Raw genomic sequence first — 27,547 nt, 5'->3', positions numbered from 1 at the left:
AGCCATGGCACGCGCGGTCACAGTCTCCATGAGGCATCCAGTGAGAGGCCGAAGAGCTGGGCGGACCTTGGACCTTGCATCAGGACAGCTCTTCTTCCCCAAGCAGTTCGCAACTGCCGTCAGAACAGCACGACACGAACTCCAACCCGCCCCTCCGCCTCCCTCATCACTTATTAATCTAGTGTCTGTGCCGTCCAGGCTGCTCTCTGCTCTCCAAAGCAGGAGGCTGGGAGCTGATTCTTGGCCCCGGGCCAGCGTTATCTTTCCTAGGCAGGCCAGCCTCAAGCAAGGCCAAGTGAAGAGGCTGCCAAAGGTATTCTGGCTCTACGCCGCTCTCATGTGGGAGCAAGCCCAGCGCCTCGGGCATAGGATCGAGTCATCTGCAAACAGTGTTTCCCCCTCGAGTTGTTTTTTCCTTTGCGCTTGGATCTCAGCAGGATTACAGGCCACACTTGCGTGCTTCAAGGTCTTGGAGTGCTCTCACGAGCCGCTGAAGGCTCGTGGTGGCTGTGCCCTACCCGGCTATCCCAGATTGATCAAGCAGTAGCCATACAGAAAGTACACAACTCTTTTATTATTATTATTATTCGGAGGCTCAGCACTGCTTTCCCTGGGGTAGCTTTCCAAACATTCGCATGCAACTTTTAAAACATCAAGTGCACTTCTAGAATTTGAAAAGTGCACCCTCACAGGCAAAACTTGCAAGGACATTGGAATTCTACCACCCGAGTGAGCAGTTGCCCCCCCCCCCCCCCGCCGCCGCTGAAAAAGCAGGCGCAAGCCTGGAAAACCAAGCGGGAAGCAGAGATTCCTCTTGCGCGTTCAGCCACGGGCCAGCTGGGTCGTGGCGGAAAAGCCTTGGAGGGCTCAGCAAAGCGTTGGCCTAATCAAGCACTTCCTTGGGGACTTTCTGAAGGAGGAACTCGATGTCATCCTGGATCTTGATGGTTTCGAAATGCCTGCTGTAGCGCTTGAAGGGCACACCGTCGGGGCCGATGAGGAACTTCTCGAAGTTCCAGGAGATGTCATTCCGGCACACGGGCGACCAGATGATATACTGTGGGTTGGTCATCAGCGAGGTGGGGTCGTCATGTGGGTAGGGCAGCGCCTCTTTGAGGAAGGTGAAGAGCGGGTGGGCGTCCTTGCCGTTCACGTCGCACTTCTCAAACAGGGTGAAGTTGGGCTTGTAGCCATTGCCGGGGCGGACGTGTTCCAGCGAGCGGAGGATCTCCTCGTTTGTGGCATTCTCCTAGGAGACGAAAACAAACAAATCGCACACACACACACACACACAAAAAAAACCCCACAACAACAACAACAGAAACAAAACAAAATAACAGGGCAACAAAGCAGAAGAGACGAGGAGGAAGATGATGCATGAGGCTCCGGAGTGGCTCTGCTCCGCGCCCCAGAGCGGGAAGGGCCTCGCGGGGCCCTCCTGCCTCCCCCCAGCCGGAGCCGCGTTCTGGAGCCGCCCGAGGTGCCTGGGGGGGTCCCCGCCGTCCCGCGGTACCTGGTGCCCGAACTGGTTGCAGGGAAAGCCGAGCACCACGAGCCCGCGCGGGCCGTAGCGCCGCTGCAGCTCGTTGAACTGCGCGAAGTCGCGGGCCGTGGTGCCTCAGAGCGACGCCACGTTGGACACGAGTAGCACCCGGCCCAGCAGCGAGCCGAGCTCCAGCGGCTCCGCCGCGCCCAGCGGCCGCGCGCGCATGGCCGCCAGCGGCGAGGCTGCTCCGCGCGCCGCCATGGCTGCTCTGCCCGCGCGCCGCGCGCCGCGCCCCGGCCGCGCTCCGCCCCAAGGGGCTGCTGGCCCGGCCTCTCTCCGCCCCTTTGTGCGGAAAACACTCTTTTTTTTTTTTTTTTTGTTTTGTTTTGTTTTAATTTATTTTTTATTTATGTTCTTCTATTTTTTCTTTTCCCCCCCTTTTTTTTTTCTTTTTCTTCGCTCAGTTTTCATTTGCTGCTCTGTGCTTTGCCTCCCCCCTTTCTCCCTTTCCCCCTTCTCTCCCCGGCTGTGCCCAGGCCTGGAGGCCACTCCGAGGTTGCAGCCGCAGTGCTGGTGGGAACCTCCTGCTCCCTGGGAGCCGGCGCGGTTCATGCACACCACAACTGGCACCAGGGCCGGGCGCTCCAGCGTGGAGCATTTCATCAGTTGACTTGAGTTTAATGTGGCCACTCTGGCATCACAGCCTTTTCCAAGCCTCCGTCAAAAGGCTTGATGTTAACGAAAACCGCAGAATTGGGGTGTTTATCCGTAGACCTACAGATTTATGACACGAGTGTCAGCAGTTCTCCTCAATGCTATGGAAAACGCTGCAAAATCTGAAGCTGCCCCCCGAGGCGAAGCCTTTGCGCTCACAGGGCAACACGCAAGTGGGAGAGAGGCAAAAGCAGCGCAAAGGGTTGCAGCCCTCCCAGCAGCCCCTTCCCCCAAGGGCCTGACTGCTGAGCAAGAGCAGGTTATAAAAGAAATGGCAAATATCTCTCTATGCGTAAGGGGAAATCCTTGCTGAGGCTTTTCATTTTCGCAAGAGCTCCCTCCTCACAACAGTTTCAAGGTTGGACAGCTGCTTATCAGAGTTGGCCGGGAGCCCAGGCAGCCCAAACCCCCAGCGGGGCAACCGCGCACAGGGCTCTGGCGCGCAGGGCCCTCCCCCTCACTTTCATTTTACTGCTGCTTCTTAACTTTTCTGTGCGACATTGGAGCCTCTTCCTAATACTGGCTGGCACTGAAAGGTCTCTCCTCCCAGTACCAGCACCTGCCTTGGCTCCCCAAGGTGACTGCAGAATCTAGTGGTGTTGCTCTTGGCACCCGCAGCTGCAGCTAGAAAGTGGAATAGGTCCTGCTTTCAGGGAGCCTTAGGACCTTTGCCTGATTATCTTGCATCTCCAGACATTTCCAAAAAAGTGTGTTTTCTCTTCCCAACATATTACAGCATTGATACCAGACGTCACGGCAACTGTCCTGGGGTCAGGGACTCCCAAGCAAGCCTCAGAAAAACGTCTGATCCAATGAACAGAGCCACGCAGCGCACGCATGTCTGTGAGCAACCCGATGGCTGGTGCCTAAGCAGCTTCTCTGCCTGCCCCACGGGCACTGCAAGCTCTTGTGCATTGACAAAGAGGAACTTTTCTTCAGGGTGACCCCCAGGGCAACGTGAGCAGCTTCTCTTTTAGCTGGCGCTGCTGCTGATTCTGCTGCTCACTCCATGTCATCTTTGGGCCTCAGTCTGCACCTGGGAATTGCATCAGAGCCGGGAGTTTATTTCTGGAGCCCTGATTTTTTTTTTTTTTCTTCAGAACAGAGTAGGTTAAACCTTTCCCTTCTGTAACAAGAAGGTTTTGAAGGAACCTGACCGGATTAGCCAAACTCTTTTGGGGGCTTGAAGCTACACCTTGTGCCTAGATGGGTTTTTTAGAACCAGACGAACTTAGATGCAGGGGGATGTCAAGAGCTCCCTTGAAGTAACGCCCTGGGGATTGAGTTCCTTTTCCTCTGGAATAAACAGAGCCTGCGGAGGTAAAAGATGGGATCTGAATGCAAAGGGAGCCATGCTACCCCCTTCAAAAGTAAGATCAAGTTGTGCAAGGCCGATTACTTAATGCCACACAGGCATCATAAAGCGGCTTCTGCTCCAACACCAGTTGTCCCGGAGACAAGGAGAGGGAGCCGAAGCCCATGGCCACAAGCGGAGACACCAACTTAGCAGCAGGTCTGAATGGGGAGAAAGGCAGGGAGGGTCTGGAGAGCTAATGGCAGCTGCTGGCAAAGAGGGCGGAGACTGCAGCAATAGTTCTATAGATTAAAGGGAGCTTAAATTAAAATGGAGAGAGCAAATGAATCGCTTCTGATTAGAAGAGCAGATGGACACACGCCCCATGCTTTGAGCCAGAGGAGCGCACAGACCTGGTTCAATCCCCGTGACCAAAAAGCTGCTTTGTAACCGCAACTGTAGTCACCTGCTGCTGTCTCCGCAAGACCAAGAAGTTCATGTTTTTTTCTTAACTCCAAAAATCTGAGAATAGGGATGAGTAAGCTCGTTAAAAATACCGAGGAAAAGAAATCTATAGAGCAACAGGCAGCACTTCCTGTTGGAAAACAGGCCGGACACAAAGAGGAAGAGGAGGAAGGGTGGGGCCGGGGCCAGCACTTTGCTGCGCTGGCGGGACGCTTAACCCCACTGTGGCCACAGCTGCAGAGGGGGCCGGGAAGGCGCAGGAAACGGCACATGCCTCTGCCCGGGGCTGTTGCTCCTCTTCTGTAGGGAGGAGGAGGAACGTTGTCCAAAGAAGGCGCCCCTCCACGCCCAGAGTGACAAATACGTCCCGCACACAGCTGGGACGCAGCCAGCTGCCCCCTCGCTGCTTGTCATCGAATCGGGGACTTCTTCACGCCCAGTTTTTTAGCAGCGACTCTCAGCTCCACACCACAACCGCAGAGGCCCCAACGCTTGCTTCACATCCCTCCTGAGCCCCAAGGAGAGGGCTCCCCACGCCACGGTGCTTGAGGCATCGCTCATGAAGGTGGCGGGTTATAGGAACGGCACCATCCGCAGCATTGTGCAGGCCACAACGTGCTGCTCCTGCCAGAGTCTTAACATCCCCTTCTTCCTCCACTCCTCTCCTCCCCCTCATTCCCGTTCAAGATGGCAAATTCATCTCGGCTCTTGGAGAAGCTGCTTCGGTCTGATTATGGCCTTTGCCTACATGGTCCATGAGGATACAGCCATGGGCAAGAGGCTTCTGGAGACACTTTGCCACTTACCCCAGGCTGAGGGATTCCCGGGCTGCAGCATTTGGAAACTACTGCAGCACCAGGCGGGAGTCGCTTCCTGGGAAAGCCACAAAACCCTCCAAAAACCCCTTGCCAACTATCAGGTGATTCCTGTGACAGCACCATCAAAAATGGTCTTGTTGCTCCAGTTGGTCAGATGCTGGACCAAAAACCCCAGAGTGAGGAATACAGACACCAGGATACAGGGAGCTTAGAAAACTGCCTTTATTCTATTAGTTGTTGGAAAAATGAGAATACAGAAAGAGTCTAGTTTGGCTGCAGAACAGCAAGAAGTTCACAGGTTAGGAGTCTGATCACTACATGGTAACCAAACTTACACAAAAAGTTGCATTTTCTTTCTTTCTTTCTTTTTTTTTTTTCAGTTGTGAAATTGGGTCCAGCATGAATTTAAGGCAACTGAACAGTTCAGAAGCTTTGAGTGGGAGCGGGCTGACTTTCCTCATCCCTAGGGCACGTCATGGAAAAAAAAACTCCTGGGTATGAGACCACTCAAGTCATTCCAAATGGGGTCACTCTTACAAATGAGCAGGGGAAAAGGATGAGCTGCTTTCCATCGGACTTTATTTTCAAATACAGTTTCTTAAAAAACCCAGAACACCTTAATGCAGAGGTTACAAGTAACAGTATTAGGAAATCCAATTATACAAAAAATACTACATCTAAGCTGGGGTAAATAGATTTATTTTTGGTAACATACATTTAAACTGGCACTAATTACACAGTAACTAAAAGGTAACTAACATGAAACCACAGAACCCTCACTTTTCCTTAGCTGAATGGGACTTGGTCAGTTCAGAGTGATCACATTTCCAAACTAATGTTTTACACCACAGAGCCATGGAAATCAAAACTTTCTAAATGTGATAGCACTGAAGCTACACTCGATTCCACATACAGCCATTTAACGGTTGTACTCAATTAGAATAGGACATTAGTTATAAAGTAGCTACAGACCAATCCTCTGTGTTGCCAGCTTTGTTTTTCTCTTTCTAGAGAGGAGAAAGAAGATAAAGAATCGTCTTCAGTTAGCGCCTGGCATATCCTGTGAGCGCAGAAAAGGTTTGTTAGAGGAATGTTGAGGTTAACCTTGGGTGCACAGATGAAATTTGATGCAGATTGTTATAAAAATCATGGTTGGCTTCTAAATACTGGTAGCAAGATGACTCGATTTTTAAATCTTTTAAGTAAATTATAGATAATGAAAAAGGCCAGTAATCATACACTAAGATTAATAAACAGCACTTCAAAATTACTCAAGTGCAGGGTGCTCCTTTGGCCATCTTCCTCTGGCCACGCTTTACAAGAGAAGGCACCCGGACTTTTTCTTGCCACGCCGGGCTTGCAAAGCAGCTCTAGTGGCCATTTCGAACACCTCCCTCACACCGTCTTTGGTCTTTGCCGAGCACTCCATATACCCAAAAGCACCAATGCGGTTTGCCATGTCTCTGCCCTCTTCAGGTTTGACAGGCTCCTGCAACAACACAAAAGCAAGTGCGGGTAAGAACACGACCAAAATGCACCAAACACGCTTGTATTTTCACCCCCATCAGCTTCTTAATCAATGCAAACAAATCCCCGGATTAAATGAACACCAACAGACTACTGTATTATCAACGGGTGTGCTGTGATCAATCTTTTAAAATAACCAAAGGGAAATTTAAAAGCAGATTTGCCCAGATTTGCAGATGTGGTATGTTTTATTGCATCTCAGCTGGCTTTACACAGCCTGTGTGTTCACTTGCCAATGCTTGGGGGTCATTCAGACTTTACCTCCATCTTCAAAAGACCCAGGACCTTCTGAAATTCTGCCTTGCTTGCATGTGACAGTAAGCACTTATGCAACTCTTTGCCATAAGAGTTAACAAAAGCCTGTGAACAATTCTCCAAATTGGCTCATCAGTCTTTGTCTAAAAATAAACATTATGCAACACGAACAAAAAATTCCAGGAGGGAGCAGATTATTTGCTGCCTTATACCCAAGCCAGGGGCTTTCAGACATGATCTGAAACTGAAACTAAGCTCCAGGGCCAGGAAAGAGCGACAGCATCTGTGGTTATTACTTCAAAACATCCACCAGTGAAGCTGTTTCCTTATATATCTTCAACATAGAAAATGACAGAACCTCAACCGTGCATCTACTTGATGTATCAGTATCTCCAAATTACTTGATTTCCACCTCATGAATCCAGTTCCTCAGTTTGGAGCAGCTAATTGTCAGGAACCTAAACAGCTCTTAATAGAGCAATTTTCATCACTGAAAATGCCTTTTAAAATACCCAATAGGAGAAACAAAGTTCTCAAAGGTGATGCACACTTGCTGCTTCCTCTCACAGAAGCATCTCCAGTTTCTATTCTATTTTTTTTTCCTGCAAGCCTTAGGAAGCTGCAAACGCCCGTTCAGCGCTGGGGCAGCGCTGCAGCGCGCTGCCTCCCCACTGCAAGGCCACGGGAAGGGAACCTGCCTGCTTCATTTTGGCCAGCTCTCGTCTTGTGTGCTCGTCATTCCTCAGGTCCTTCTTGTTTCCTACCAAGATGATAGGCACGTTGGGGCAGAAATGCTTCACCTCTGGGGTCCACTTCTCTGGGATGTTTTCTGGAAGAAAAAAAAAAAAAAAAAACACATATACATAAAAGTAGCACTGCGGCTAGTTGTCTTTTAAGGTTTGGGTCTGTTGCCTGATAATCTATATGCTGGTTTTTGGTTGCACAGAAGATGACGTTTTCTAAGACAGTTGTGGATTTGCTGTTTGTCTTTATCTACAGCAAATTAATTTGCACTCATACACAAGAATCTTTTGTCTCCTAACTTAACTTTCCTATGTGTTCTTTTAATTGGAGCTTGGAGTGTAAGGCTGGAGGTCTCTGCAAGCAGAGCCATGATCAATTCTGTACAGCAGTGTTGCACAACCAAAACCATGCAGGCTCTGCTTCCAGAAACTGAGACACTGGGATGCACGGCTGCAGCCACTGCAACATCTACAGGAACATTTTGTCTGCTCATTTGTCTACTCAAGCTTTCTACAAACTGTGGTACAAACAGTATTTTTGACCACCCGGGCAGATATACTCAAGTCCAATCTTCACATGAGATGCATTTTTGTGCTTCACACCTCCTTTTTGCTTCATTCTTGGTTTCTTCTTGAGACCCAACCCCAGGGGGCAGGAGCAGAGGTGTGGAAGAAAAGCTGCTTTGAGAACAGTTTGCCGTGATCATGATGATCTCTGCAGCAGGAAACTCTAGAGGATTCAATGGCTTAATGGATGTGGGAGATAATTTGTATTTCCTTGTTGAGCACCACTTAAACAGACTTGACGCTCTGCATTTATACACAGCACAGAGGGACCTCTCAGTGCTCCCTGGCAGGGACCTGCCTCTCTGCCCAAGGTATGGATGTAACTTTTGACCAGTTACAGATTCCAGCCAGTTGTCATAGCCAAAGTCCTTGTCCAAGTTACAGCTGGTCTCACACACACATGTGCATCTACCCACTCTTGCTCATGCCCCGAGACACTAACCATGTAAAGATTTTTCTCATCATCATCTGCATTTCAATAAAAAACTATAAAAACAGCAAATTTGGAACAAAATCACCATTGAGAAGCAGGTAACTGAATTTTTGAAGTAATTCCTCCATTTTTTTTTAAGAAAATCCTACCCCAAAGCAGTTATTTAGGAGACTACACTGGAGAGGTGATCACTATTTTAACAGGAAAGAAATCAAAGTTCCAGAGATGTTATCTGTCTCAGAAATAAAAGCACCTCTACTTCCTGCTCTTTATCTGCTTCACAGAAATACTTTGCAGAATCAAACACACACGTATCTGCATCAGATTTTTAAATCTATTGCTTAAAATTTCAATGCTGGACACCATACAGAAAAGATGCACATCCAGTGCAGGAGTAGGCGTTTGAAACATGTTTTTAGAGCTTATAAATCATAAATCCAACAAGTCTTTTCTTCCGCCTTCTCCACCGCAATGATGCTTCAGACCCTGGAGAACAGGCTAGGGTGACCCAAACCTGCAGCCTCTGTCATCATTTTCTACAGGGAATCTCTCTCTTTGCCAAGCTGTTTTCAGAGCAACGGGCTATTAGTGACCAAATGACTAAGAGAATCCCAGAATCCCAGAACAGTTAAGGTTGGAAGGGACCTCTAGGGACCATGTAGTCCAGCCCTCTGCTCCAGCAGGGACACTCAGAGCACGTGGCACAGGGTGGCATCCAGGTGGGTTTGAAGATCTCCAGAGAAGGAGCCTTCACAGCCTCTCTGGGCAGCCTGTGCCAGGGCTCTGGCACCCTCACAGGGAAGAAGTTCCTCCTCACATGGACATTAAACTTAGTGTGGAGATTAGACTTAGTGTGTATCAGGTTGATCCTTCTTGAAGGAATAAAGAGGGAAAAAAAAGAGGGTGAAAACACGATGCTAGTGTTCCCATTGTACAGAAGGGGAGTTAATACATTGTCCTGGACACAGTTTTGTCCAGAGGCTGTCAGAATTCTTCCTTTACACGGAGAAATAAGAAACGGCGTTGCTATAATTATTCAGGGGGGCCTTGCATAAAAGCAGCTCGCTGCTGAGGCCGCTTAAGGAGGAAACAGAAGAGAACTCAAAGCTTGAAGCAAACAGATTCCTTTAAAATCGTATTTTCTGGAAGCTGCATGCTTGAACCAGTACGAATTTTGAAGCTAAAAATGTTCTCAGTCATTAAAACACACAGAAATAGATTAATCCTAATAATCTGCTAGGGAGATTGCAGAGAAACACTTCTGGTTCAATTATCGATACACTTACCTAAACTATCAGGACTATCAATTGAAAAACACATAAGTATAACATCGGTATCTGGATAGGAAAGTGGTCTAAGTCGATCGTAGTCTTCTTGTCCTGCTGTATCCCACAAAGCCAACTCGACCTGTGAAAGGAAGATCAGGGCCATAAGCCAAAGGGGCAGGGAAGCTCCGACTCAGAAACGCACAACCCAAGCAGAGTGGATAAAAGGATTTCACTCGACACCACTTGAAAGGAGAACACAGGGCAAGGGCACGCCGCTTCCATGCGGGAGCCGCTAGAAACTTGCTGCTCTGTAGCTCCAGAAATCAATTTACTGCAGTTAGGAGATGTTTCATTATACCCAGGACTATTGTCAGTTCTGAGAGAGAGACATTAGAAGCCACCAAAATAAAAGCCATACAGAAGAATCAAAGGGAATGGGCTCCAAAGGCCTGGGGATCTCTTTGGTAAGTGCTCCAGAAATATCCATTCCCACTGGAAGGGAGCTCTCCGAGCACACGCCTTTTGGGATCGTGCACATTTGCAACTGGTTTGCAGTTGGAACCCACAGTGACTAAGAAATGTCAAGGCAGTGCTCATTTGTACACAAATTCATTAAACCCCCATCACGGCAAGAATGTGAACCTGCAATTTGCCTCGAAATAAAGCTGATTTGCCCACAAAGCTCTTTGTTGCTAAGAGCTGAAGAACATGGCCCAAGTTTTCAATATTTAACTTATGGTAGCACTAAGAGAAGAACCACCCTGCAAGACTCCTTAAAAGCACAGGAGCAATATTTAAATGAGGAAATTTGAACATTTTAATCAAACTCTTTGAGACATGCTGTTGTTTGGGATTCTCTGATGTGGCCGTCTTCTGAGTGAGCTCCTTTTCTCGACTCTTATGTGCACAAATTTTGAACAAAACTCATAGAATCACACAGAATGGTTGAGGTTGGAAGGCACCTCTAGAGATCATCTCATGCAAACCCCTCCATAGCTGCTCAGGAAAAAAACAGGGAGGTGTGAAACCCACAGTGAGCTTCACCATGCAGTGCGACTGTCTGGTTAAACTGTTAAGATATATGCCTATAACTAGGAGCGCGTAAAGAAATTCTTCCATATTTCAGGGAGATACAGACTCCTCTCAGACTTCTCTCTGTATTCACAGTTGCAAATGTGAATTTTGTGGCAAATACTCATTTTTTCCACCACAATGTCTGTTGGTGGATCCCTCAGACCAGGCTGAAATCAGGTCCTCCAGCCTATCTGAGGCACGTCTCCCATCACCACTGGTTATTCCTCACATGGGTCCTGGCCATTTCTGGTGCTGCTCTTCTAAAGGGAGAGCAAGGAAGCAGCTGCCAGCGCCAAGTCTCGCTGCTCTCCTACGAACTCATGCAATGAGGTGTTCAGAAGACAAAGTGCTTGGGTGACTGTGTCACGGAGTGGTGCGAAACCCAGCGACATTTTCACAACAGGGAATGCTCTGCTCAGGCTCATGCCACGTTTTAAGTGTGATGGCTCGGAGTGCACAACGCCCCCGACCAGCCAATTTATAGACACAGAGATTCAGGCAGAAGGCAGGCTGGTGGCACCTGACCGGGGGGTAGGAGACAGAAATGGGTATCAACGTGTATCCTAACATAACTAAGAGCCCTCAGCTAACAGCCCTTATTGAGTTTAAGGCATAATATAGTAACTGTAGAAACTGTAATTAGGGAAGAGAACATATTCTATTATTAGTCTAAAATAAAAATATTTTCTTTATATTCATATAATGGAAGAGAGGCATTTTCTTTTAAGAATGGAAAAGCATCAACTTTAATGACTAAACCCACAAGTAATCCATGCCTGTAACACCAGGGGATCAAACTTAAGACAAAACCCAATCCTAGCTTTTTTTTTTTTCCCCTGAAATCAGGAATGAGAATGAGTAGTTACGCTGAATCTGTCTCTATATCTGAAATTTTGTTAAACAGACCTCATACTCAAGCAGGGTCTAGCAAGGTCAGGAATTGTTCAAGAAAGAAGGCTTCATATTTAGAAATGCATTTGCGACAAAACAGTAAGCACGTGTACTAAAATTCTGTAATAACCAGAGATCTCCTTGTTTTTCAGAATAAAAGCAAGTGCATTTGACTGTCACAAGGCCACATACATACCTGCTTTCCATCCACTTCGATATCTGCTACATAGTTTTCGAACACAGTGGGAACGTACACTTCAGGGAACTGGTCTTTGCTAAATACAATCAGCAGACAGGTCTTTCCACAGGCACCATCACCCACTATCACCAGTTTTTTCCGAATGGCTGCCATGGCTGGAAAACAAAACAGTGATTTGTTAATCCCTTTGGTGCTGGGATGCTAGAGAATGAACGACCCCTAAGTTTGCATCAATAAGAACTTTTAAATCAGGGTGTATGTTACAGCAGTCTTACAAGCTGGCAAACACTTGGAATCATCCAAGTCCACATTCACATCTTTCTGAGAAAAAAATCTGCCCCACACGATACATCAACATATTGCTGAGGGGATCAAGTATAAAATGAATAGAAAGGAAGGGAAACCAGTAGCTTTTATCATTTCTTAATCTACTCTATAGACTGAGAGAGCAAAAGCACCAGAGAGGGGACAGGATTCCCAACAGTTTGAGGGACACGGATGGAGGCACTGCAGCAAAATCTCTGCTCTGTTCACTGCTCTGCTCCCCGGCACCAGGAGCCAGCTGATAAACTTTGCTAACAGCAAGGAGTTACTGCAGGTAGCCTCACAAATAGAGTCTGAACTTCACCCACAAAGCAAGCAGTGTGAGATGCCCATTCCCCTCCATCAACAAAATTCTGGGTCAATATCAGCCCCCCTGGAAACAGCAGCTTAGGAAATGCCCATAGTTGAAAGCAGGGCTCTGGTTTCGCTTGTCCTTGGACATTTACCAATGAAGAGTGTCAAGGAGAGGCTAGAGATTTATGTAAGAGCCGGTCAATGCGAAAGGGACCAGAACTACTCTCTTCTCTGTAAGGTGAGGGCACTTCAGCAGGTGAAGCCACTTAATCATCCCACAAAGCCTTGTGACAACGGAGCAAAGAGCCAGGTCACTATAATATCCACCTCTCCATGACCAAAAAAACCCCACAGGAGCAGCACTATCACTTTAGTCATGATAATCCAGGCCAAGCTCCAAGAGGATAGCTAGAGCTACTAAGGAGGGGACAAGGGCCCAAAGAAGGGCGCAAGACCTTCTACCTCCCCCTTTCCATTGCAAAATTCAAGTAAATTAAGTAAAAAATGACACTGCCTAAACCCTACCCCTCAACAGTACTATGTGGGGAAGCAGCAGCGGGTGCTACAGAGATCCTGAACTTTTGATCCAGGGGCAAATGGAGGAGCAGCAGCCCAGCCATTACGCAGCAACGGTTCAAGGACTTATAGAGCATGCGACTGCTCCAGGTATCCAACCCCGTCTCCAGCATGGGCTCCCTTCACCTTGCAAATGCATAATTCACTTTACTTAGGGGCAGGTTCAGGGGGTTATTTCTTACATGTGTGGAAGGTTTACAACGATTCACTAAAATAAAAAGCTTAACATATTTTCTAGGAATTGGTAATAATTGATTTTTCCAGGACTGGAAACCATCCAAACCAAATCAGGACAAACCATGTACAAGTTTTGTCTACTCCGTCAGCTTTGTCTACTCTACCGCTCAAAAACTCTGACATTGAGGCCTCCCAACGCCTCTAGAACAAGCTCCCCTACATTTCCTAGGAGAAATGTTCTCCTCAAGCATATCCTCAGCTGTCTCTGATGCAATATAAGCCTATTACCGTTTATCCTATTTGCCACGGGCATAGGAGAACGGATTATTCCCTTCCTGCAGTGTATCTGAGAATCTATACGTTCATGTAGACCTCTCTCCAGGCTAAACTTCCTCCTGCCTGGAACAAGAGCCTCCCCCGCTCACGAGTTGCTACGTGCCTGGCTGGCGCCAGCACCCCGGACCTGCCGAACTGTCCATGCAGCTGCGCAGCTCGTCCATCCAACGCTGCAACAACTGAAAACTCCCTATCAGCAACTTCTAGAAAATCCTGCGACTTTCTCAAAGAGCTTCATCATCCAGCTCTTATCTTCATGACATGCCCATCTTTTCCATCTTTTTTCTTCAGCATCCCCTCTCAGCAGATGCCCCTGCATAACATCCTTTGAACACGCGTGTCGTATAACATCTGTGCAAGGATGCACATCACTTATTTTCTAAGCTTTTACACTCCTCCAGAGCCCTAGGAATTGCTTCTGATTTGCCTGGCCTGACTCCCATCATCATTGCAGGTGGACAAGCAGCACAGCCTGCGGCGACTTTGTGCATCAATCACTACAACTTTTCAGAGGGAAGTCACCAAATATTTCACCCTTTTATTTCGTCCAGGGAACATGAATCTTGCAGCTTTTTGAGACCTGAAGTTTATTCTCTGCCAGTGAAGTTGATACTTGCTGCCACGACTGCCATCGCTTCTACTCAAACATGCTCAAGAATAGGATGCTGCTGTTGAGCCTTCTTCCTACAGAAGATTATCCTCAACTTCAGTGGTCTCCACACATATGGAAATGGTTCAAATGCTACAACATGTCTCAAAAGACCCCATATTTGTTCTCAAAAACTTGATGCTTGTTGAGTTCAGACACCCCTTCAGATAGTAGCCTGCAGAGCAATCCCTGGAAAATTAAGATAATGATTTCCTACTTCAGCACTTATTTGCATTAGTTTATTTACAGTAATCATTTCTTATTTTGGAGGATTTGCTGGAGATATTAGCATCTTTTAACTAATTCTTTAATTTAAAATAAATGCACCCCAGGTCTCATCGGCTCTGGCAAGCACTCCAAGGAACAACATCAGCATAACATAATTGAGGCAAAAAGTTGCCTAAAATGTTCTGCTTAAAATGTGGCTGCTACTTAGAGCAGTGCAGATGACAGGACAACACTAACAGCATTCACCACAGTTGGGTCTTTTGGTTGCATTTAAATCAAGTATTCTGAAACCTGGAAAAGCATCAAATTTGTAGGCGCGGTACGTTCTGACATGAATCAAAAAGCAGTTTGCTAGTCTAAAAAGTAAAAATTAAGATTTCCAGTCCTTATGTTGCATGCAAATCTGTATTTGCAGCACTACAGCCTGTCACCAGCACATCATTATATGCCCAAGGTAAAAGACAGTATCCAAAATAGTTATGAGGATGCTACCAATAGACCAAGCCATCAAAACCTCATTGTACCTCATGGTACAATTTTTGCTCCTCTTAACCGAGCCACTCTTCTCGCCTCTGCATTTTGAGATGGGATTCTCAAAAGCAGCCGGCCTGCTAAGATGCTGAGTGGAAACTGTCACGAAAACTCGTGACTCACTGGAATGGATGAGATTCAGTGATGCCATTTCCTCAGCCCAGGCCAGGGCCTTCCGTAGTTATTACGAGAGCTGCAGCCAGAGTTTACTCAACGCCGCTAACATCACAGGAGGTTACAACACAAGGAGGCTCCTGTTTGCTGAGAGTTGCCACACCAGGAGCCTTGTTACACCGGGCTGGTTTTTCTAAGCGCAGGGCCCTTCCAAGCAATCACGGAGCATAAAGCCCTGCTTGTTAAGGGAACCCAGCAAATACCCCCCCGGAACGGTAGCCACGAAAATATTCTTCCCACTTTTAAAACACACTTTCCCCCAGCACAGCATCGTTTGCAGCGACAGCATTTGCTTTTTTTGGGGTCAGCGTGCTGCGCCTTGGCCCGAGGAGCAAAGTTTGCAGCAAATCCCAAGGCCACGCGCCGTGGCCGCGGAGCCCGGTCGCACAGCTGATCCGCTGAATTCGGATAAGCTGCCAGCAAACATGCCTGGTGCTGAAACAAACCCGGGGGCAAGTAAGGCAGGAGAAATAGCTTTTTACCATAGTGAAGGCAGCCTTACTGCGTTTAAATTCTCACTGCTAATTAACTACTAATTTAATATCGCCTGCTGTCCTGTATGTGCAAACTCTAGGTATTTGCACAATTTTGTCAAAAATTAGTATTGCAAACAATCCGAAGAACTCAGCAGAAACAGTTCAACAGCACCATTAATGACGTTACTGAGTACCGTTCGAGCAAGCCCTCAGTGCTAGGGCCTCCTCACATCCGAGTGGGAAGAGGAAAGCACCTTCCCCAAGGGCTCCAGAGACGAAGAGGACGTGAACAGGCAGGTTCCTCCTCGCCGTTTAGCAACAGCAGGCAGTAGAATGAGTTAGATCTCGAAGCAGTTTGAGAGAGAAAGCAGATAAGCCCAAAACACATAGGTCTGCGTCAGGGACAGCTGCATCTGGACGGTGAAGAGACCGAGATCGAAAAAGGAGCATTTGGGTGGGGAAATGGTACGAAGAGCACGAGCAGAAACGGGGAGAAGGCTGGCAAAGGCGCTAGAAGGCAGCAACATTTAACCCCTGCGACTCACCTTCCTCCAAAGCAGAATCCAAGTTTTCCACACCTCATGACTGAGTTGCCAACAGGAGGCAAACATCTCAACCTCTGCCTCAAGTCCTCATGGAAAACATCAGTAATTACAGACTTTGCAATTTCTTTCTGTTATACTTTTCATTAATCTCTGTACGAGTAAATGCTAGGAACACTGCAGAGCTCGCTGCTGAAGTGCTGCTGGTGCTAGGCCAAGTCCCCACGTTTGAGCACACACACAGCCTACCTGGGCTATCAGACCTGTCGCAAGCAACCCTGCCTCGCAGGGCCCGGGCAGTGCTCCTAAGCAGCAAGAGTCAGGAAGCAAAGGGAGCTTCGTGACCCCAGTTCACCTCCAGCCGAAATCGGAAAACGCCGAGCAAACAGCTGCAGGATTGCAAAAAGAGAAGGTTGTGATTAAACGTACCAAGGAGTTGGATTCAATCCCTGCTTCTGCTATGGGATTTGGGAAAAAAAAAAAAATCCTGGAGGAAAAACGTACACCAAAACATGTTGCAAATGACCACTTATTTGTCTTTATTTCCTGGGACATCCAGAATAACTCGCCCCTACTACTGCACTTAAGACAAGGTTACAGTGATCACACTGGGGTCTCAAATGCCAGCGATGAGGAGCGCTCCAGTCACCATCTTAATGTCTCCAAGGCTGGTGAAAAACTCTTCCCTTGCATCCAATAGAAATTTCCTGGATTGCAAATGGTCTCCATGGCCTCTTGGGGACTTTTGAGAACATCCTGGCTCCATCCTCTCCATACCTTCCCTCTAGGACAAGTTATCTCCATTTCTAAGACCAAAATTGTAGATAGGGAGGTGACATTTTATATCTTTGGAGGTTAATAGGTTTTTTTGAAATCAAAAATTCCTGGGGTTAGTAGCAACTGCATTCACATTTTTACTTACTCTATAGCAATGGTTTATTATTTACCTATACAGATAGCAGTCAGTACAGCTTATTTCAATCATTTTAATTGCTTAATTTGGTGCAAATTTGCTTGCGCACACTTGTATTCATAAGTCAATATAGGCCACATTATTTAGTGTGTTTATAACAACACACTAAAGTCCTTGGCAAACAGCTATATTTATATTCTTTACAGCATCAAGCACATAAAAGTGGTCTGTTTGACACTGCAGCAGAACAGACTATTCCTAACCTCTTTGCTACATGGGAAGAGTTGGTAAGAAAGACTTTTATTTTTTGCAGGGTTACACATGAATTTTAACATTTGAAGGAAAGACTTCTGAAGCTGGTAAAGCAGAGGGCAGGCTGGGGAATTTGTATATTAAATGAGAACCTAGAAAATAGGAATTTTCTATAGCAAGACGGAAGCACGACTGAAAAAGGAGACACAGATTGGAGGGTATAGTATCCAATGGGACCAACATATCGGGTGAATCCTTCACAGAGGGCCTTGGATGGGTCAAGTAGGACGTTCAGCTTTCTACTAGCAGTTTACCCAGATTGTGTACTAACCATACTCAAGTGTGTACTAACCATACTCAAGTCTAGCAAGTTCGACTAGTTTGGGGAAAAGTGCTTTGCAAAGGTAGCCACAGCATTTCCAGGGCCAGCCTCAGAAGGAGAGTGCTAGAGCTGGGTTATAACCCCAGCTAATACTCCTCACCAGCTTGCAGCTGACTCTACATATAGTCTTCTTGAGTCTTTTTGCACCGTATCACCAAAAATGGGAGCATTAGGTATCAACACCCCTGATCCATCACCAATTCTGGTGAATCCTTAACAATTAATGGGTGACAAAGTGGGTTACCCAAAAGCACAAATTCGGTGTAAGGGGTAGACACCCAGGGCATCGCTGCTAAGCATGGCTGCAGCAGGACTGGGATTAGTTCAGGCAGCATAGAGCCTGCTGTGTGTGTGCATGTGTGTGTGTGCATACATGTGGGTGTACGTGTGCATACATGTGTTTCCCCCTCGCCCAGATTTACGGGCTCAATAGTGGGTATCTGAGAGATCAGAAGATACAAAGCTGCATTCACCATACCAAATTACAGCCTTGGCTCTTATTTCCCTCTTCGGGGTAAAATCTGTATCTCCTGCAATTCTTTAGCCTCCTATAGAAGAGAGGTGCTTTGGATTTTGCCAGGTGATCTTGATTTCTAACCATGGCAGGAAACAACGTGGCTTTTCCTTTGCTCTTCTTCACTAAACAGTCCACCACGTCTTGGTGCAATCAGCCACTTTCAAACACACAGCCAGCCTTCTGCTAAAATCCCCAGTCCATGAGCTGTGCAACTCTACGGCACAACACAACATCCTAAAGCAGTTACTGACACTGCTCCGGGGACTCACCTGTCCCTGCAGCTAAACTTACTGGCAAGTAAAACACATTTTCCACATCTGTAAACTCCCAAAGTCTCCCTCCTTTGCTGTAGGATTTCACATACACAAATATGGGGGTGCTAGCTTGAGCCTGAGGTCTATCTAAATCGGCATCTATTATAGCTTAGAAGTGGAGGCCTATGGAAAAAGTAGAAGAGGAAAAAAGGACACAGCATTCCCCCGTGCGCTCTTCACCTCCCATCTTTGTCAGCACAGGAGCTTCTTGGGTCAGATGTGGTTTCCATGAATTTCTAACCTCAAAGACATTTCCCTTCCATGAGCTTGTCCATGCGCCCTTTGAACCCATATAAACCCTCAGCATTCACAATATCCTGTCAGAGGGAGTTCCCACTGCTTAATGACACATTGTGCGTAGAGCCACTTCCTTCAAATGCCAAATTGGCCCTCTTAGTTTCTTCTGACATCTCCTAACTCCTCAATGGAAAGAGAGGACCCTGTGTCCCACTCACCCTTTTCCTGCCACTTGCATTAGGAGCCCTCCAGACTGCAGCCTCACAGCTTAGTAACGTTCATAGCTGGACACCTCTGGTCGCAGAGTCCAAACCAAGGTGCCAAGGGCGCCTATCTTGGTTCCTATCAGCCTATCAACCATTCCTATCAGTCTGTGCCCGAGCTGCTGCTAACATAAGGCCCCCGCATCGGTAGCAGGGTCAGAAGTGGGGTGTTTCAGCCAGGACGGCTCTTGAGCCATAACGGGAGGCCACCACTCTGCTGCTTGTCCCAGGGCTTAATTATATTTTCTGCGTTAGTAATAAGGTTTTATTCGTCACTTCCTTCATTTCATCCTCTAAATCTCTTCACACTGGCATTAGCAATTTTTTCCAGGTCATCAAGAAGAGACACAGCCCACAAGCTAACTTCATGATCTCACTAGCCTCCACTTGCATTTTCAGCTGTCTTTTCTAACAAATTTAACACAAACCATATTGATTTTAGACTAGTTCAGTTTCCTGCTGAAAAGGCTGTACAATTACTGTCAAGCCCTAACTAAAGGCTGAGGCTAACACCTGTACTTAAGAACCGAAACAAAACAATTACCACTAATTGTTTTTATTTCCCCCAGTTGGGGATGACTGACATTACCTTAACTTAATTCGTTACCAAATGTTTTGTCAGTTATTTCATTATCATATCTGGGATTGATGTCCTAGCCTGATGGGGTTATAACTGTTAAGGTTGTCCTACTTCTCTCTATTAGTACTGCATAGCATTCCTTCAAACTCCTTAAGCTGTTGCAGTATTTAAAGAGCTTTCTGGAAAAAAAAAACCTATATAATAATCCCCTTCATAGGCCAGCTTCAGGATTGTGATGTAGCAAAACATGGGTGTAAAACAGCCAGTTTGGCTAGCTAAAGTGTGTAATGCTGTTCATATATATGTATCTATTATTATACATGAAAATATAAAGACATATAGAAAGATTATCAAGATACTTGATTATAGGAAAGTTGCCTGTGTATGAGTAACTGGGGGAAAAAAGCTAAACTGAATTGCTAAGCTCTTGCTGTAAGAGAGCATCATCATCAGAGCTATGTTTGAACCTATACAGCTCAACATTTCTAAAGTGAGCTGAAAAGCAGAGTAAAAATAGCAAGACAACAAAATTTCCTGATGGCAAGATGTTCGAGTAATAACGGCAAGGGCTAACCATGACAGCAGGACCTTAAAAGACTCAGGCAGTGAGTAATAAAATGCCAGATGAAACTTGAAGTGGATAGATGGAAAGCAATAAGAGGAGTAAAACCTGTTCCAGCTTCCTATATGAAATGACCAATTCTGAACTGATCATTGTTATTTGCAAGCAATATTCCCTGTGGTTACACAGTTATGGTTCTTTAAAACACCAGCACTCTTTGGAGGGTTGACTCCAAAGAGCTAGAACGAATATAAATAATATATGTATATACATATATTAACAATTGCAAAATTAAAATCTAGAAATGAGTGAACAAAACAGAATCAGTAAGCTATGTATAAATCCACAGGCCTGGGTGCAGTTCTGCTCCTCCACAGGTGAAAAAGGTGCAAAGGAACTGGAAAAGGTTCATGGAAAGGCAACACAGATGATTAAAGCACAGAACAGCTTTCATAGGAAGAACAAAAGCAGGCCTGAAAAAGGGACAACCTGGAGAAAAACGGGGAAGCGCAGGAGAGAATAACAGACATTTCTCTCTCAGATGATACTCGGCGGTGAGAGAAGCCAGGCTTTGAATCCTCACCGCTTTCTAAATCAAGGACAAGGGCACCTCGCATGAGACCGGCTCCAAGCGAGGGGAGGCAGCCTGTCTCGCAGCAGCACATAGCAAGGCTTTACTGTTTCTAACTTAAACTTTTGAGATGCATTATTTCTTAGTCATAGGCTTCTTTTGGGCTCTCCTCTCTCCAGTCTCATATTTTTCCATGTTTTTCAGCTTGTTTTATAATTTATTTTCTACTTTCAGTTTCTATTTTTTTCTCTATTTAATCTCTACAGTTTTCTTGCATTGTTTTTGCAAACAAAACAGATGCCTCCACCTCCTTTCCAAGCCAGGTTATTTAAGTCTTTTCAACACTGGCTAGGGGAAAAAAAAAATACCCAAAACAAAACAAACACCACAAAAGTGTCTTTTTTTTAAGCCCATTAAAGCCAAACCAATTTCAGTTTTTAGCAATATGGGCAAGCAGAGCGCTCAGCCCTTGCAGCGTCATTGTGCTTTGGACTCCTTCACGGAGCTTTTTGTTCTCAACTATCTGCAAAGTTGACTGTTACGCTGTTCACCTTCCTATTCCTATGGAATTAATAAATGACCATTTCAGATGCCAGGGAAGAATACAGATTCCAACATTTTCCCCCTATCTTCCTCTTGTGCCAGGGGTTCAGGAAGATGCACACTCCCCTTTCCCAGCCTGAAGACAAAGCTCAGGCCACTAGGGCAGCCTCAGGGGCCTGTTGCTGCCATCACTGTCCTGCTTTATTCACTTTAACATTCTCTCACTCAGCTGAATAGTTCTTTTTCTTTCTGCTACCTGTAGGTCGGCTGATTCAGGACAGCATCTCCCTTCCGCGATAACCAATGCCAACTGTAAGCAAAAGGAGAGGTGAGGATGAGATAGATCTGCGGATGGTCGCTAGTCTTCGTGCTTCGTAAATGCTTTGCACGTTTTGCCCCTTGTTTTCACTCCCTCCAGGCCCCTCTTGTACGCAAAACAGCTAAACAGCCTTGCAAGGTGAATAGAGCAGATCCTGCTTGGGCGAGATCTGCCCCCCACACTGCTCTGTAGCTGGCAGCAGACACACACAGACAAAAGAAACTATTAACAGGAACTCTTAACTCCACAAGACAACCACCTTCTGGCATCCCTACCTTCAGGGTGACTCCTCCTCCTTCAGGGTTCATCCTCCTCCTCCCTGCATGAGGGTGCCAGTAAAGGTTGTACTGGCTCAAATCAAAGGTCCACCTAGGTCAGCACTAGCAGATGATTAAGAAAACGACTGGGAAAATGCAGCAATATTGCTGTGAGGGTCCCAGTTTCCAGCAACTTGCACCTTGGGTATTCTTTTTTTGTTTGTTTTTTAATCTTTACGCTCAATCATATATTTAGTAAAATTTTCTCCTGATTTTTTTCCTGCTCAATTTCAAGCCTACAAAGGTTGTCATTCAAAGCACTTTGTGGTGATGAAGGCGGCAGTCCCGTTACCGGCTGCAGGAGAGACACCAGCAGTTTTGAGCTAGAAAAGCTCAGTTCAATCGCTCTGAATTTTTGTTTTCTTCCCCCACTAGGCGACTAATGGTCTTGGAAATTCCTCTTCTCCTCAGTCACGTCTTTCCCAAGATGAAGAATTTTTATCTTTTTAATCATTCCTTATCCCTGGTCATCCTTGTAATTCGTTTTCTTTTGTTATTCCGGTTGTACTGACTGTATCCTACGGGCCATTTTCTTGCAGCTCAGAAATCGCTCAGGACATCAGTGTGGCACCAACCAAGGGTAATAACGATACCCTCTGTTCTCTTCTTTAATCCTTTCCCCCAGATCCCTCGTGTATTTAATCACTGCTGAGCATTAAACTTGCATTTGCACAGAACTAGCACAAGAGCTTCCCCTAAGTTGCAGTAGTCGAGTTTCACCCCATCAATGTCTACGCAAACTAAGAAAATTTTCCAGACTTTGGATTTGTTTGGAATTCATTTCATTTGACCTTTTACTGTCTTTTAACTCAGTCTAACAGCGTCTAGCTGCAGTTCTTCCTAATCAACTTTAGTGTTTTCTTCACTACTCAAAACCTTCCTCACCTTCATATCTCACCACATCATTTATGAGCATGTTGAACAGCACAGACACAACACAGAGGCCTTTTCTTCTCCCTTATCAAGCAAACTTCCCCTGTCCACGCTTGCTGAGTCATTCAACAACTCCCATTGATTGAAGTAGCACTATTTTATCTTCAAAAAAGTCACATTCACTCCCCCACTGTAAGTTATTAGTCCATATGTTTCCTGATTTTTTTTAAACAGACACTGAATTCTGTCACACCCGCTAACCCATTTTTTAAGAATTGCTACCACATAAGCCGTCTTTTCTCTCTCTGATTTCAAAGTATTTACAAGTTACATAGTATAATTAATAATTCAGTCATTTTTTCCCTGGGTTCCTTTGGAGCCCTTGGGTGAGGAGAGTCTGGTCTTGGCATTTTTAAACTATTTAGCATTTTGCTCTAAAATGCTTTTTAGTCATTCGACTTCCCTCCAATAGCTTCATCATCACTTAATTCTTTCACATCTTCACAGCCTATCAGCCCTACCGTCTTCAAGCAACTGTCTTGCTTCTCATGTGCTTATAAAAGAATTTATCATTTATTTTTTATGCCATTAACATGCTGTAGCTTAAGTCGTTTTGGCAGGTCCTCATATTTTTCATTTGATTTGCCAGAGTTCACATTCCTATCTATTTCCCCAGTCAACTTCATGGCTTAAACTTTCCCAAGGCTGTATTCTTATTTCTAATAGTTGCTTTATCCCGAAGTGCAAAGTGAGATTGGTACTCGGGAGATCCACACACTCTCTCAAACCACCAACACATGCAAAGACAGCCTTCCCTAAGCTTGTTAAGAGAAAGAATTAATGTGTTTGCAAACAGCCCCACTAAAGAGCTGCTCCAAATTGTGACAGCTCAACCAGGCAGTGCACTCTGTCAAGCAAGGGAGAGCTATTTCTTACTGCTATTTTATGAAGCGAGGAGACTGAATATATTTAATTCAGTCCCATCAGTTTCCGATATTAAAAACCAAAATGAACCAAACAAAAATGCCCTAAACACCACCTGTGTAAGAGCCGGAGGAATGTCAAACCTCACATGCGTTGTAGGTGTTCTGCTTTATTTACAGATGCTGGATATCTTTGTAACAGGGGATGGCAAATATGTTAACAAAAAGTTACTCTATGGATGTCTTAGTTACTTCACTGTCTCAAATGTCCTTTTCAAGTAAAAGCAAAGACAGAAAAGGGAGAGAAGAGTGGATTAACAGAGCAAAGCTAATCCAGGGATTCCAATTATGCTTTTGGTTTCTTTTATTCGCTGTTCAGAACGAGGTGAGGACAGAGATTATGCCAAAGTCAGGAGGCACCCAGACATGTAGCACCGGTGTAAAAGCTCCTACACAGGGATGCTGTAACTTGGCCAGTAGGCTAGAAATTGCCTTTGGCATATCCATGCTTCTTTTGGATATCATCCCAAAGGCGATGCTTCTTATTTCTATTTAACTACCTACTTATTTACACAGTGCTCAGTGATACAGAAGACAAAACACAGCAGTACTGAAGGTCCAGAGGATTTTCTATCCACTTTCAGGTGTGTATATTTGCATATCTATATCCCTAGGAATTAAGTTAAGCTGCCTATTAGGCACATTTAATTTGCGCAGCACTGTTCCATATTAGGAGGTTTTAGCAAAATCACTTGCTTACTAAGACAAACTCATCACGGATCAATCTAAGATCTAAAAAACAAGCTGACTTGCCTTTACTGACACACAAACTTTCTCAAGCTCATCGATTAAACTCCACATCAGTTAAATGGAAACTCAAGACAGGTCCAAAGGGAACAGAGGGAATATGACAGGTGAAACAGATGTGAAATCACACACGAGACAGATTAGAGTTTAATATAAGGGTAAAAAGTAGTGTTGAGAGTAGAGCCTTGCAAAAGATCTCAATGGAATCGAAATAGTAGGGAACGAAATATTGCAGAGAGACTGAACAGCACAGGAAGATACAACTGGCCAGTGAGGAAAATACTGCTAGCAGGTAAAAGAGTATTAGAGCCTGAGCAGACCACAGAAAAAGTACATACCAGCAGGGCTTGGGAGAGTGTAAATATGTTGAGGAAAAGAGTTTCAAAAGAAGTGTGAGAAGGAGGAGTTACCAACAAATATGAAAAGAGAAGATGATGCTCCAAAGCCCTTCCAAAATATTTGATTGTTTCTATTTGGGATTTGCTTATCTGAAGAACCATCTCTAGTCCTACATCCTGGTGGCAGTTAAGATCACTTAGGATGTTTTTACTGTCAATTCCTGGCTTGGAGAACTCCCTGCCTCTGGCGCTCAATTGCTATGGCAGGCAGCCAGAACTCGAGTTTGGTGAACTACGAGGGATAACACAAGAGTTGTTCAGCTTGATTATTTTTTGAATTTCTTTTGCCCGTTGTGCGAAGACGAATTTGTTCTCCCAAGAAATTTTTAAAACGGGGGAAAAAAAAAAAGTGTTCTACTGTTAAAAGATATAATTAAATCATTAAAATTAATCAATGTCAACTATTTCTACTGAATCCAACTTTAAGTGATCCGGTGAACTAATTAAAACGAAATAAGGCTAATGGTGAACTTTCTTTTTTTAAACACACACCTGTGTCCAAATCAGAGCAAGAATCGGTCTGCTTATCTGAAGCAGAAATACTAGTGCAGGGTGGCTGGAGACTAGCAGCAGGCCAGCAAAGGGCAGGAGGAGGGCACAGAGATATGGCAGAAGAGCCCTCAGCAGAAGGCAAATGTTTTTAGTATCATTCTTTTTAGGAAGGGAGGGACTTCATATTTCTCTGCTGAATAACATGATTTTTTCCCCCAAAATAAAATCTTTGATACTGCAGCACCTAATACTTTGAGTCACAAATAACATTTAGAACAAACAAAACTACTATTTGAGATTTCTGAGATAAAAAAAGATATCTATTTAAAAAAGGCAGAAATTTAAGACCACTGTTTTAAATTTATACTGATGACAGATCTCTTACCTCTACCTTTGGAGAAAAAATAAAACACCACACAATCTAACACTCCCTATGCAGATTTTAGGATTTGGTTTTGTCCAAGTCCTACACATACATAAAGAGTGGGTGGAAATTACTGTGCATGAAGAGGTCCCTGCAACAAGCAGGTGAACTGAACCAGAAGAAAAACAAAAGCTGGATATGAGGCAGCAACTAAAAACAAACAAAACCCTATTGCAGACACCTTACCTCGTCGGAACAGATTTAGAGAAATAAAGCTCTTAAGCGAATTTGAGTCGGAACAAGACTTTTAAGAAACCCCTGTAATGACATTGACTTGTTTTTTTTTTTTTTTTTTTTTTTTTAAAGACCTAAAGCCAGCTAAAGCAGTTCCCAGGTCCCTCTCGCCCCTGAAGCAACGGGCTTCTTGACAAAGAACATTTGGGAAGCGTGGAATTTTAAACTGTGCAATTTTGAGTCTAAGGTAAGGCTGTCAGACCGCATGAAGCTGGTAGCATTCCTCACAGTCCTGGCAGTCCATTTTTTTCATTAGGACTGAAGTCTCTGCTACCAACTTGTCTGCATGCCTTTGCAGCCCTCTTCAACTAAACCAGGATATGCTAAAAAAAAAAAAAAGAAAAGAAAAAAAGAAATAAAAAGAAAAAAAAAGTTCTTTCCTCATACTTTAAAGTTAGAGCCACACTCTGAAATACAAGTTCTTCCGTATCTAGAAATGTGGGCGGCCTCAAGTGAAATTAGGAGGCCCCTAAAGTGAGGAAAATGGTCGGAAGGCGGCACGGCAGCGAGCGCCGCGCCGGCCGGGAGGATGAGCAGGGAGCGCTCCGGCGGACGTCGCTCCGGCCAGTTTAAGGTGTGGTTTCAAAACCAACTTACCCAAAGGAGTCCAACTTTGCGCTGCGCCGCTGCAAGGCTCCAACGCGACGAAATTACGTCACCACAACAGCCAGCCGGCCAGGGGGCCCCCACCCTCCCCCTGCGCCAGGGCCCACTCGTGTCACAGCCCACGCGACAGGGGGTGAGGGGGAACAGGCCACGGTAAAGAAGAGGGGTGACAGGACGGGGTGTCCCCGCGGAGCCGAGGCCAGGAGCGCCCTGGCAGAGAGGCCAAGGCCTCGAGGAGGGGTTGGACCCGAGGAGCACCCCCCTTTCAAGGCGAGGCCCGAGGAGGCCCCACCACAGCCCCCCCCGCAACTTCCTCCCGCCGTCCCCGCACTCCCTTCGGGCCCTCCCGCCCGGACAAGGCCCCGTTAGCGAGCCCGGAAACTTCGGGCGCTGCCGAGGAGCGGCCTGCCGGCGGCGCAGGCCCCGGCCCACGCCCTCCGCTTTTGTGTGGGGCCGCTGCCCAGCCGCGGCGGCGGGAAGCCCGGCCCGGGGGAGCGCGGAGAGACGGGGGGCCGTCCCCGCCCGGAACGCGCGGCGCGGGCCTCGGGCGGGGGCGGACGGGCCCCACCCGGGAAGCGCGGCCCTGCCGGGAGCGGGGGGGGAAAGCGACGAGCCGCCCCCACAGAGATCACGGCGGAGCCCCCATCGCCGATACCTGCGGCCTCCTGCGCGCCTCTCTCCCGCCGCTTCCTGCTCCACAGGCCCGGGCTCGAGCGGCGGCGAACGGAAACGGGCGGGGCGGGGGCGTGCGCGCTCACCGGGCCCGGCGCGACGCGGCGCTGCGCTGCGCGACGCTCCCTCCGGCCGGCCCGCCCGCGCGCGCGCGCACCCGCGCACGCACGCGCCGCGACCCACCCGCGCGCGCGCGCGCGCCCGCGCCGCCGGCCAATCACCGCGCGGCGGCGCGGGGGCCGCCGGGAAGGGCGGCTATAAAAGCCCCGGTGCTATTTACGCCGCGCGGGCCGGTTGTGGCGGGTGG

The 27,547-nt window shown here is 46.5% G+C and overlaps 2 protein-coding genes across 3 annotated transcripts; both read right to left on the bottom strand.

Annotated features, from left to right (window-relative positions):
• Positions 1-769: 769 nt before the first annotated feature.
• GPX1 (glutathione peroxidase 1) lies at positions 770-1,747 on the bottom strand. The gene is made up of 2 exons (XM_010224112.2): positions 1,514-1,747; positions 770-1,249 (listed from the first exon to the last, which is right to left on the bottom strand). The coding sequence occupies exons 1-2, from the start codon at positions 1,745-1,747 to the stop codon at positions 884-886; spliced, it is 600 nt and encodes a 199-aa protein (XP_010222414.2). The 3' UTR covers positions 770-883.
• A 3,378-nt stretch (positions 1,748-5,125) lies between these two features.
• RHOA (ras homolog family member A) lies at positions 5,126-27,289 on the bottom strand. 2 transcript variants are annotated; one of them, XM_088522764.1, is made up of 5 exons: positions 27,224-27,289; positions 11,732-11,889; positions 9,589-9,709; positions 7,258-7,388; positions 5,126-6,266 (listed from the first exon to the last, which is right to left on the bottom strand). In XM_088522764.1, exons 2-5 carry the CDS (start codon positions 11,885-11,887, stop codon positions 6,093-6,095), a joined length of 582 nt encoding a protein of 193 aa, XP_088378890.1. In that variant the 5' UTR covers positions 11,888-11,889; positions 27,224-27,289; the 3' UTR covers positions 5,126-6,092. The 2 variants fall into 2 exon arrangements, with proteins under 2 accessions (XP_088378890.1, XP_088378891.1); XM_088522765.1 differs by lacking the exon at positions 27,224-27,289 and adding an exon at positions 26,560-26,581.
• Positions 27,290-27,547: the final 258 nt, after the last annotated feature.

Source organism: Tinamus guttatus, unplaced genomic scaffold (genome assembly GCF_059628265.1).
Source record: "Tinamus guttatus ecotype Peru unplaced genomic scaffold, ASM5962826v1 Tinamus_guttatus_pri_ptg000163l, whole genome shotgun sequence".
Lineage (NCBI taxonomy): Eukaryota > Metazoa > Chordata > Aves > Tinamiformes > Tinamidae > Tinamus > Tinamus guttatus.
Note: the sequence above shows the minus strand (reverse complement) of the source record. Positions and strands in the feature narration are given on the sequence as shown.